This window comes from Lissotriton vulgaris, chromosome 3_1 (genome assembly GCF_964263255.1).
Source record: "Lissotriton vulgaris chromosome 3_1, aLisVul1.2, whole genome shotgun sequence".
Classification (NCBI taxonomy): domain Eukaryota; kingdom Metazoa; phylum Chordata; class Amphibia; order Caudata; family Salamandridae; genus Lissotriton; species Lissotriton vulgaris.
Window position 1 is genome coordinate 414,529,895 of NC_141689.1, and position 12,386 is coordinate 414,542,280.

The 12,386-nt window shown below is 48.0% G+C and overlaps 1 protein-coding gene across 4 annotated transcripts in view; it reads right to left on the reverse strand.

The window, feature by feature from the left end:
- The window catches only part of ARL15 (ARF like GTPase 15), a 1,767,906-nt gene that overhangs the window by 1,253,893 nt on the left and 501,627 nt on the right, over positions 1-12,386 (reverse strand). For all 4 annotated transcript variants that reach the window (XM_086960627.1, XM_086960629.1, XM_086960626.1 and 1 more), the window contains one exon: positions 8,794-8,938. In XM_086960627.1, coding sequence (XP_086816753.1) covers positions 8,794-8,938 — 145 coding nt within the window. The remainder of the gene's footprint in view (positions 1-8,793; positions 8,939-12,386) is intronic.

Genomic DNA, 12,386 nt, shown 5'->3' on the forward strand with positions numbered 1-12,386 from the left:
CTTTGGACTGGCTGCAAAAAAAACACCTGTCCGACATGATGGTGCGCCAGTGGGGGAGGTGATGGCGAATCCAGCCGCCAACTGGCATTTGATGGGCCTGAAATAGGAAGGTTTGGAGGCTGCTGGAGAGGGGGGGTTGGTGGACTGGCACACCCGCTTGCCCCCGGAACCACGACAGTTGTGCCCACGTCCCCAGCCACGCGAATGTTGGGTAACTTGCTGTGGCCTGTGGCTCTGGGTGGGACGTAGTGGGGCACCCCTTCTGTAGCCATGAAAGGGGCGAAAAGCAGACTGCGCAGGGCGGGTGGAGGGGCCCAAGGACTTGGCCGTAGCCCATGAGTCCTTGGAATGCTCTAGAGCGGTGTCTGCTTCGTCACCAAAAAGGCGGCGGCCATCAAAGGGCATGTCCAATCAAGGTGTTCTGAACATCCCCCGAAAAGCCAGTCGATCTCATCCAGGCGTAGCGACAAAGTGCTACTGATGTTGAAATTGCCTTGCCCAGAGAGTTGGCAGTATCCTGCCCACAACAGATGGTATACTTTGCCGCATCCCTCCCGGTGGTGACAGCCTGGGAGAGCACGGCCCGGGCCTCCTTATCGGGTACCCCACAAGGCTTACCTTGCTTGTGAAGCGGTTCCGCAGAGACAAGAGCCACCGCCCCTGTTCCCACCTAACCCTCTGCAGAAGTGAAAACCCGGCAGGGAGTAGATGGACCCAGGGAAAGAAGCCTAACAATAAGGGGAAGGATGACAGGAGGCAGGTGGCTTGTGGCTGTAGACACTTGAAGAGGCAGTGGTCAACAGCTGGGGAGACAAGAGAGACCAGGTTAGAGGGTTCTCGCACCTCCCACGTCCTACACCCACAATCCACTCATATACAGAAGACCACACCCTTAGACCACTCACCAAGGCAAAAGAAAACAGAAGGGCTCCCAATCAAGAAAGCAATATAACATGAGCGCTCCTGCGCAGAACAGAGTTAATGCAACAGGTGGTTGTTAGGCTTGCACAACCACTCCCAAGTCGTTGCGTGCATATGTCTTGGAACAAACGGTAGGCACCCCTAGGTAGCGCACCAGAGCTATTGCTGTAGCTGTTATGAGAAAAAGCGCCCCGGCGCTGTGAACCAAAGGAAGTAACCATGCTCCTGCGCGTTAGTGGCAAAGCTTAAGGGGAGGACAGTAATCCTTGTTTGTCTTAAGGACCTAAAAGCGCTCCTGCGCGGAGAAAAGCTATAACAAAAGAAAGCCCTCCTGCGCTGACATGAAGGTACCTGGTTGTGCTGTGGCGTTAGGAGAAGTGCCGGCTCGGCCGGGAGCGGAATGGAGATCAGGAAGGCAGATGCACGTCTGCACTAGCCAGCGCTTGTAGGTCAGGTGGACGCGTCGTGTGAGTGCAGGCTCCGGCTGACAGAACACCAGTGAAAGTCGTCGGAGAAGCGTCCCCTGCTCGAGGAGCCACCAGCTTGGAGTGTTCGCAAGACGCGAACCTGGAACGGGAAGAATCCAAAGCTCCGACCCGGCAGGAATCGCTGGTCTTAAGCAATTCCCCCGGAAGTGCTACTGGGCACCAGAGAGGCTAGCGAGCAACTAGACCAACTCTGTGTCCGCCCGGAAGTGAGGGTCTCGGTCTCCTGTATCGAGCGGCGGAACCCTACCGGAATCGGCAGTCGCGAACATGATACTCCTCCGGACACTGAGGCAGCACCTGCACAACCGTATCCCACACAGAGTGGGAATAACGTTCCAAGAGACATGCATTGTTTACCGACCACCGTCCTAAGCTTGTGGAAGAGAAAATCTTCTTCCCAAGATGGTCCAGCTTCTTGGATTTCCTTTCCGGAGGAGCGGTAGGAAATGCGCTCTTGGAAGAGTAGGCTTGGACCACCAAGCTCTCCTGGGTGGGGTATTGGGAGAGGAAAGTGGAGTTGCCCGGAGACGGGCTGTGGCGTCGGGCAATCATCCTGTCCACGGGAGCACACGTGTTGGGCCTGGACCACGTGCCCAAAAGGACGTCGGTGAGGGCCTCATTAAACGGCATGAGGGGCTTCGAAGACCTCGCAGCCGGTTGAAGCACCTCTGCCAGGAAGTTAGTCCTGACCGCCACTGTAGGAAGCTCGAGGTTGAGAGCCTCAGCCGCCCTACGCAACACTACGGTGTACACCGCTCCCTCCATCTGTAACCACGGTAGGAGGAGACAACATGCCAAGGTCAGGGGAGGTGTCTAGACCCTGGCATCCCCAAGTTCCTCTCTCCAGTCTTGTTCATCTAACTGATCAGTCAGAGGGTTACCTGACCCCTCCAGTCCTCCTCCTCATCCTATGGGTGCCATTCTGGTCGCAAAGGGACCCCAGGAGTGAACAGGGGCACAAAAACTCCGCTTAGCGCCGGATCTGGCATCGGGCGATGCCGGTCTGGCTCTGGGTCCACGACGGGATGGAGGCCGGGGTTGATGACGGCCGAGGGGGCGACTGGCGTCAAATGCGGTATTGGTGCCAGAGGAAGCGGCGACGGTAGCGCTGTAATCAAGTCAACCGGCGCCGATCTGTCCGGATCCAGGCCTGGATACAAGTGGGGCCTGCGGGGGCAGAGCTGTCAGCTGAGAAGGCGTAGGTCCCCCAAACGAGTCCGCGGGGGCCGCCCAAAGATAGCATGCATCGCCTCATAAAAGGTACAAAGCTGGGGGGAGTCGCTCCGGGTCCCGGGAAGGGAGGGAAACACGGAGCTGATTCTTCAGGCTCTGCACGCGGAGCTGCGGGAGGGGCACCACCCGCATCCCTTGTCGGGTCGGCCGATCAACGAGAAGTCAAAGAGCAACAATGCTTCTATGACTTCTTCTAATGCTTCGACTTACCAGGCCCCAAATGTGAAGACTTTGATGACTTGGACGAATGGTGGTGGCTACGAGACCGGCCCCTGGACCTCCCTCGCGACTGGGTTCTCGAACGGCACGTAGCCGACTGCCGGCGCTCAACCAGCTTTCAGGACTGCTCCTGCAAAGTCTTCGGCGCCATTGACCGGCAGTTGGAGCACGACTTGGGGTCGTGGTCTCGCTCCAGGCAAAAGGGACACACGCGGTGCGGATCTGTCACCGACATCAGTCAGTTACAGGAACCGCATGCCTTGAAGCCAGGCATCCCTCATGCACCAGGAGTAAAAGACCCGAAAAAGAAGTCAATAAAAGTCAAGAAAAACCCAGTCAAAAAATGACTGGAGGTACCGTCCTTCCCGGATCTGTGCTGGCTGGCTCGGAAAAAGAAAGAACTGACGTCAGCACGCGAGGGCGGCGTAGCTGCTGCGACGTCATCCTGGCGACACAACGCCAACGACGAACGAAAGCAGACCGATGCCACCGCCCGACGCGCCAAGGTACTGCTGACGAAAAGGTTTCCGGATCCAGTCTGACGCCTGAGGGTTATTGTAAAGTAAGAATGTATAACTAACGTGTTTCTTTCACATTATCACTGTGACGAGTCGTAGGTGACGTAATGGCCATCCTTGATCGATGTAGAGGGTGGAGACAGTGTTGACCCAAAGGAAAGCTTAGGTGACCTCTGTGAAGGGTCAGAAACCTCATGGGAAAGATTTATGGTATTTTCTTCCCTCACTTGAAGAGCTGTCATGAGATCTAGCTCTCTTGCTAGAAGTAGAGGCTCGGTCTTCCTCCTCAGCTGAAGAGGATTTGAGCCACATATGCAGTCTTGCCTCTCTATCCCTAAGGGTCTTGGTAGGGAAAGTATGGCATATCTTACAATCTTTTGCCTCATGCTTCAGATAAAGGCAATAAATGCAGTACTTATGTTGATCATTAACATGGACCCTCTTCTTATCACAGGTCCTGTATGGTTTGAAAAGAGCTTTTCTGTCAGACATTCTGAAGAGAAGAAACTGAGTGGCACTCAGGGAGAGTTCCTTCCAGATGACGTGCAGTGAAAATCTGAGAAGAACTGCCTCTGCTGAGAGTGTTCTAGAGGGTGCTGGTAGATGATTGGTTAGAGCTGACTTTTGGTTCTTTTTACTATAAGGATGTAGCTAGGCTACTAAGCTTGAGGCCTTAGGCTTTTTCTTTTAGCCTACTACTATTATTTAGTGTGGGTCTCCCGCCTCGGCGACTGGGAATGATTCTGGCATGCAAATCTATAAAAGATACCCCAACACTGGCTAAGTATATAATTACACATCAGTAATGGAACCAACATTCTTGACCGCTCACCATTGACGGTGACTATCAAAAGTACAAACATGTCAAAGATGAACTGTCCATAACTCAGGAAGGAGTTCTATGACAAGGTTCGAGAATCGTGATTCTTGCGAGTCTGAGATAGAAAATAATTGAGGTAACCCATAAAGGACATTGTGGAACTGTTGCCAAATAACAAGCTCTCCTAGACAAGAGTTTGGTTTCCTTACCTTGATGACAGGGTTGAAAAGGGATTAAATGCCTGTCACTTATGCAACTGCCTTTCTACAAAGGTTATTCGCCACACCTTGAACATGACAGAACTGCCAAAGAATGAAAAGGAGAGAATAGCCATTGACTTTTTCAGTCCACTTGACTATGGACATCATCTATTGGTGATTATGGATGAATACTCACGATTTCCACTAATTGCAGCTTTTTTGATTGACAACTCAAGCACGAGTCATTGAAATACTAGATGGCATTGTTGTGGCATGGGGTGTTCCAGCCATAGTGAAGTCTGACAATGGCCCGCCTTTCAATATTCAAGAGTTCAGAGATTTATTGGGAGCAAGCCTTTGCAGCCACAAGCCAACTAACTTATTGAGCATTTAATGAGTAAGCAAAAAAAGCTGTGCAGCGTGCAACTCTTGAGATGCTCAATTTGAAAACTGTATTGTAGTCTATCTTTAGGCTTATCATTTAACACCCCACTTGACCACAGGTAAAAGTACTGCAACTTTGATGGTCAGGAGAGCAATAAATACCAAGTTACCTCAATGGACGAATCAGAGAAAGAAAGATGAGAGGACAACTCATGAGAAGGACTTGATTGACAAACAAAAAATGAAATTGTATGTTGACAAAAGATGACATGCAAAGAACATTGTCTTTAACAGAGGAGATCCAGTGCTCGTACAACACATGCAGAAAAGAAAATCTGATACGCCTTTTGATGCAGTACCTTTACAAGTGGCGTCTAATAAGGGACACATGGGAAGTCTATTACCCAATACTCTTTTCATTTCATGCACTTGACCAATCGTTCATCGGATTTTATAGTTGAAAGCGAGTCTGGGTCTGAAACATCAGCAACTGCTGTTGCTTTTACACCAGTGATGCAGATTCTGGACATCGGTGATGACAACTTCCAGTTTCCCAGAACAAGAACAGGTCGATCAATTACAGCACCAAGAAGACTGATTGAAGAGATTCGAATATATATGTCAATCTATATAAATATTTTGTAAAAACTGTAAGTTTTTTTTCAACAGAGGGGGAGATGTAGTGTCTTGGGGATTAGAAATTATTGAACCCCTTTACCTCTTGATGGACTACATAGAACTGTGACGTAAGTGTTAGAGCAAAATGCATGGATGCCAAGTTTAGAATGTTGAGTTCGCAGTTACACACAGAAGAATAAAGATGTGTATTACTGAGGTTCGCTTATGGTGTAGTCCTTGGCAGGTACCCAGGCTGGGGAGGACACTACACACCTCATACGCAGTAGCTCACAACCAGTTAATGTTGCCACTCAAATGTTTTACTGCATGATAGTAGAGAGTCACATCAGAAAAATGTTTAAAATTAAGGGTCATATCTGGATGATTTCCGTGTGGTATAGTATAACCTACTCCAATGAAGAACACAATGGCGATGTTAAACTTCACCTTGGAGTTGTGTGCTTGTATAAAGCACTCAGCATGCAGCCCCAGGCATCATACAGCACTGAGGTCCTCAGTTTTAATATCCCTATACTCTAATGGAGATAAATGATTTTACAAATTAATGAGGACACATACACACAGCCACACACTCCACAAACTCAGAATAATATAAACATTGTAACTGTTATTCCTGTTATAAATGTGTATAGTATAATAGTTACTCAGAATGTTTCACCCACGTTAAAAAAAAAACTTTAAATAAAAAAAAATAAAACAAGCATGTACAATCTAAACGATACAATGGAATCAACACAAAACCATGATTCTTACGAAAGATCCAGATCTGATATTCAGTGAAACTTTCATATGGTCTACTTAGTTGTAAATCTTTTTGGGAAAAAAGAACACTTAAATCAAAGTAGTTTCCTACATCTGCCTCTTTCAGTTCAATTTACAAAAAGGGGGTGGTGATGAACAGAGTGTCTGAGTTAAACAGACCACTCTTACCCAGTCCAAAGATCAGGGCTTGATCCATCACCGTTATTTATCTCACTGCCCCATCCCAGCTCAGAACCTGGCTATATGCAAATCAGTCTGTCCCTGGCCCAGTGCATCATGGGAACAGGGCAGACTAAACTACCAAGCCAATTCTTCACCAGAAAGGAAACGAGCTACCGGGGACCGGTTTCTGGCATTTCAGCCTTCTTCGGCCCGGCTTGCTTGAATCCTGATGGAGCAGTGAGAAAGGGACTCATGTCTGAGTATACCCTGCCACACCTATAGTGGCCAAAAACGATTTACAAAAAGGGGGTGGTGATGAACAGAGTGTCTGAGTTAAACAGACCACTCTTACCCAGTCCAAAGATCAGGGCTTGATCCATCACCGTTATTTATCTCACTGCCCCATCCCAGCTCAGAACCTGGCTATATGCAAATCAGTCTGTCCCTGGCCCAGTGCATCATGGGAACAGGGCAGACTAAACTACCAAGCCAATTCTTCACCAGAAAGGAAACAAGCTACCGGGGACCAGGTTCTGAAACTGGGATGGTGCAGTGAGCTAAAAAACGGTGTTGGATCTAGCCCTGATCTCTTGACTGGGTGAGAGCTTTCTGCTTAATTCAGAGACTCTGTCCCTCACCACCCCTTGTTGTAAATATTTTTGTCCACCCTAAGCGTGGAAGGGTATTCTCAGATGTGAGACCCTTGCTCATTGCACCATCAGGATTCAAGCAAACCGGGCCGAAGACGGCTGTAATGCCAGAAACCGGTCCCCGGGAGCTTGTTTCCTTCCCAGTGTAAGAATTGGCTTTTGTAGTTTGGTTTGCCCTGTTCCCATCATGCACTGGGACAGGAACAGACTAATTTGCATACAGCCAGGTTCTGAAACTGGGATGGTGCAGTGAGCTAAAAAACGGTGTTGGATCTAGCCCTGATCTCTTGACTGGGTGAGAGCTTTCTGCTTAATTCAGAGACTCTGTCCCTCACCACCCCTTGTTGTAAATATTTTTGTCCACCCTAAGCGTGGAAGGGTATTCTCAGATGTGAGACCCTTGCTCATTGCACCATCAGGATTCAAGCAAACCGGGCCGAAGACGGCTGTAATGCCAGAAACCGGTCCCCGGGAGCTTGTTTCCTTCCCAGTGTAAGAATTGGCTTTTGTAGTTTGGTTTGCCCTGTTCCCATCATGCACTGGGACAGGAACAGACTAATTTGCATACAGCCAGGTTCTGAAACTGGGATGGTGCAGTGAGCTAAAAAACGGTGTTGGATCTAGCCCTGATCTCTTGACTGGGTGAGAGCTTTCTGCTTAATTCAGAGACTCTGTCCCTCACCACCCCTTGTTGTAAATATTTTTGTCCACCCTAAGCGTGGAAGGGTATTCTCAGATGTGAGACCCTTGCTCGTTGCACCATCAGGATTCAAGCAAACCGGGCCGAAGACGGCTGTAATGCCAGAAACCGGTCCCCGGGAGCTTGTTTCCTTCCCAGTGTAAGAATTGGCTTTTGTAGTTTGGTTTGCCCTGTTCCCATCATGCACTGGGACAGGAACAGACTAATTTGCATACAGCCAGGTTCTGAAACTGGGATGGTGCAGTGAGCTAAAAAACGGTGTTGGATCTAGCCCTGATCTCTTGACTGGGTGAGAGCTTTCTGCTTAATTCAGAGACTCTGTCCCTCACCACCCCTTGTTGTAAATATCTTTCAGTTCAATGGCTGATCTTCTGCCTTGTCATGTTTTCCACCAGTCTCTCTTCCCACTATTCATGCAGGGTTGCCGCACTCCCTAAAGATGTCCTCCTCTCCCATTTACCATATCATCCCATCTGTTTATCTCCCAGAATGTTGTGTTACTTCTTTCTGCTCTTTAGAAATTCTGAATTGGGGCAGTGAATGTACACCCACCATGCTACCTACGGGTTCATTTGATCTTTAGCGTTTGCCTAGAAGACTGACTGAAATTTAGTTCCTCGAGGAAAGATCCATGTGTTGTGTTCTTCACCGCTGGAAATGAATTTGCTGAACAGTCAATGACTCATAAAAATACAGTTTATCCCCACCCCTTTGAGTTTCTAAGTTTAGCCGTGGGGACCACAACATTATTTTTATTTGTTCTTAATGCAGGAAGAGCAAAATCTTGGGCAACACTAGAAGTGCAGTAGGACTGGATCAGGAAAATGTGCCACCCCACCACCATTTGCAATAGGGGATGTCAGGGATTCCTAGTGTTAAAGCAAGCATTATGAGCCTCTAGCAGAAACAATGTGGAAAAAAACGGAGAAAATTAGTTCAATAAAGGAGGATAATATTACAAAAAATTCATGATAGACACCCTTTCGATAAAGAGAGAACCAGGAAAGAATTGAAACACAGTCCCTTCATTTAAGAGAGTAGAAATATTTGTTTTAACTCCTATCATTAGGAGACAAAGATTAAACATTTGACTGTACCTGTAGTAGGCACTATGTTGTCTGCACTTTCCGAGCACAGTTGCGAGAGTAGACTTGACTTGCCAGCACCAGTAAGGCCTATACAAACCACATCATACTCTGGACGCGGAGGCGGTGGTCCCTTGCAGCAAAGCGCTCTAAAACACTGCCAATAAAAAAAACACACAAAATTACGAGAGCTTCCTTCTAAAACTACTTTCAGTTAACACAATATCTTAATTCCATCTGACTATTACTTTGGACCATGAAATCAGTGGCACAGAAAAACAAGTAAAGATTCTTAGGCCCCCGCTCATAATAAGCGGACCAGTGTATGGTGTTGTGATGCAAGGAAGGGCTGGAATCCTCAATTCAGACCACTATACCGGATCATAAAATGGTTTTTGTGACTTTTCTCTCCAGATATCCGGATATTGGGTCCATTTCTGGGTAACTGTCCCCAGTACCGTGGAGAAAACCACTCACATTTTGTGCCTGCTTAGAATAGGCAGAAAGTGTCAGCAGGAGGACTGCCGGAATGGGGTAGTGGGAAGGGTGTAGGGTCAGGAAGTCCTTCAGCAGGTCTGCTTCCCCCTTGCTGCTTCTGGAGTTGTGGTGGAGCCATGCTGTGCTGCTGCCTGCAGCAAACACATGGAGATGATGGACAGAGTGCTGAAACTTTTCAGACATTCACCCCCAGTCACAGATCTGGGTCGAATCCATCATTGTTCTTTAGCTCACTTTGCCACCCCAGTTCAGACCCAGGTATATGGAAATCATTGTTGACCCTGTGCCTCATGGGAACAGTCCACCTGAACTGTCAAGCCAGGTCTTCCCTGGACCGGGAACAAGCATCCTGGGACCGGTTTTGAGTTACCACCCCTCATCAGCCAGGCTAGCTTGAATCCAGTGGCAAAGTGAGCAAGGGACCTACGTCTGGGCATACCCGGCCAACTTAGGGCAAACAAAGCAAACACAAGGAGATGATGGAGTAGGCATACCCAGCCAACTTAGGGCAAACAAAGCAAACACAAGGAGATGATGAACGGAGAGCTGAAACTTTTCAGACACTCACACCCCCAGTCACAGATCTGGGTTGAATCCATCATTGTTCTCAAGCTCACTTCGCCACCCAGTTCAGACCAAGATATATGCAAATCAGTCTTGACCATGTGCCTTATGGAAACAGTCCAGCCCGAATGCCAAGCCAGGTCTTCCCTGGACCGGAAACAAGCATCCTGGGGTCAGTTTCAGGGTAACCTCATACCAGCCAGGCTAGCTTGAATCCAGTGGCAAAGTGAGCAAGGGCCCCACATCTGGACATACCCTGCCAACTTAGGGCAAACAAAGCAAACACAAGGAGATGATGGACAGAGCACTGAAACTTTTCAGACACTCATCCCCAGTCACAGATATGGGTTGAATCCATCATTGTTCTTTAGCTCACTTCGCCAACCCAGTTCAGACCCAGCGTTATGCCCAGACGTGGGTCCCTTGCTGACTTTGCCACTGGATTCAAGCTGGCCTGGCTGATGAGGGGTGTTACCCCGAAACCGGTCCCAAGATGCTTGTTTCCGGTCCAGGGAAGACCTGGCTTGGCAGTTCGGGTTGGACTGTTCCCCTGAGGTACAGGATCAAGACATGATTTGCACATGGGTGGGTCTGAACTGGGGTGACGAAGTGAGCTAAAGAACAATGATAGATTCAACCCAGATCTGTGACTGGGATGAGTGTCTGAAAAGTTTCAGCGCTCCGTCCATCATCTTCTTGTGTTTGTTTTGCTCACCCTAAGTTGGCAGAGTATGCCCAGACGTGGGTCCCTTGTTCACTTTGCCACTGGATTCAAGCTTGCCTGGCTGATGAGGGGTATTATCCCAAAATTGGTTTCAGGATGCTTGTTGCTGGTCCAGGGAAGACCTGGCTTGTAAGTTCCGGCTGGACTGTTCCCATAAGGCACAGGGTCAAGACTGATTTGCATATAGCTGGGTCTGAACTGGGTGGGCAAAGTGAGCTAATGAACGATGATGGATTCAACGGAGATTTGTGACTGGGGTGATGGCTGAAAAGTTTCAGCATTCCGTCCATCATCTCCTTGTGTTTCTTTGTTCGCCCCAAGTTGGCAGGGTATGCCCAGACTTGGGTCCTTTGCTCACTTTGCCACTGGATTCAAGCTAGCCTGGCTGTTGAAGGATGTTTCTCCGAAACAGGTCCCAGGATGCTTGTTTCTGGTCCAGGAAAGACCTGGCTTGGCAGTTCGGGTAGACTGTTCCCATAAGGCACAGGGTCAAGACTGATTTGCATATAGCTGAGTCTGAACTGGGGTGGCAAAGTGAGCTAAAGAACGATGATGGACTTAACCCAGATACGTGACTGGGGTGAGTGTCTGAAAAGTTTCAGCGCTCCATCCATCATCTCCTTGTATCTGCTGCCTGCAGCCCCTGTCACGTTAAATAGGGTACAGTGCCTCTGGCTCCTGAATTACAGGGTCTGGAATTCGAGGACCCCCAAAATTCCAGGCCCTGAAACACTCAGAAGTTATGGTGACAGAATTTCACCCAGAGTCATCACTCTGGCTGAAATCACGCTTCTTATAATGAGGGCCTTAATGATTGACAGTACGCTCCCCGTTAGATAGTGCTTGAACAATCCACTTCCTGCCCTGATGAAATTCTCAGGAGTTGATCTCCCGGATACTGCAGTTGAAACAATTATGTTGCACTGTCGAGAATAGACCACATGGGTATGACACCCCATGCATCACCTAGACACTGCAACTAACAAACTATTGATCGGTCATGGGGAGCGTATATAGGGCTTATTACTGTCGTTCATGCAGCAAAAATAAGTTGTGTTTAAGAACACAAGATAATCGACAAACAGTACTGCCTAGTGGTTGTTCTATTAGAATCATTTGTGGCTAAAAGAAAGAAAACGTATGTTTTTGATGATGTATTAATGATGTTGTACAAAAGTTATTATTAAAACATCTATATGCATTTTCTTGTTATGTAATCTTTTAAACAATTTGTCATAATCCAAAACATTTCATACGTTTTGAGCATAAAGATCGAGGCCTGGCACCCAATGTTAGATTGGATTGCCTGGGGCCCTACAGTGGACAATAGTTGAATGACTTACCAAGTGGACCAGAATAAATCCTCGTGAAATGGTGGACAAGAGTGAACGGTGGAATGTGATACGTGCTTGCCACAGCCTACAATATTAGGGGCTACCAGGTGGACCACAGTAAACTATGTGCAATGGATTAGTTACTTGGTATACTGGAGTGCACCATTACAGAATGGTTTACCTAGTGGCCAAAGGGCACAATAGTTGAATGACTTGCTTCATGAACAGAAATAAACAAAGTTGGAATGGGTGTCCTGGAGGATGGGAGAGTACAAATGTGAAACTAGTTGTCTGGTGTCAGTGGTTACATAGTAGAAAGGAGCGATCAATAGTGGAATGGATATTCAGGTGGATTAGAGAGTACTTTGGTGTAATGGGTCACTTAGTGATATTGAATACACAAGTATGGAATGGGTTACCAGGTGGATCGGAGTTCTCAGATAAATTAGTTACCTGTCAGCCTAAAATGAGCAATGGTGAAATGA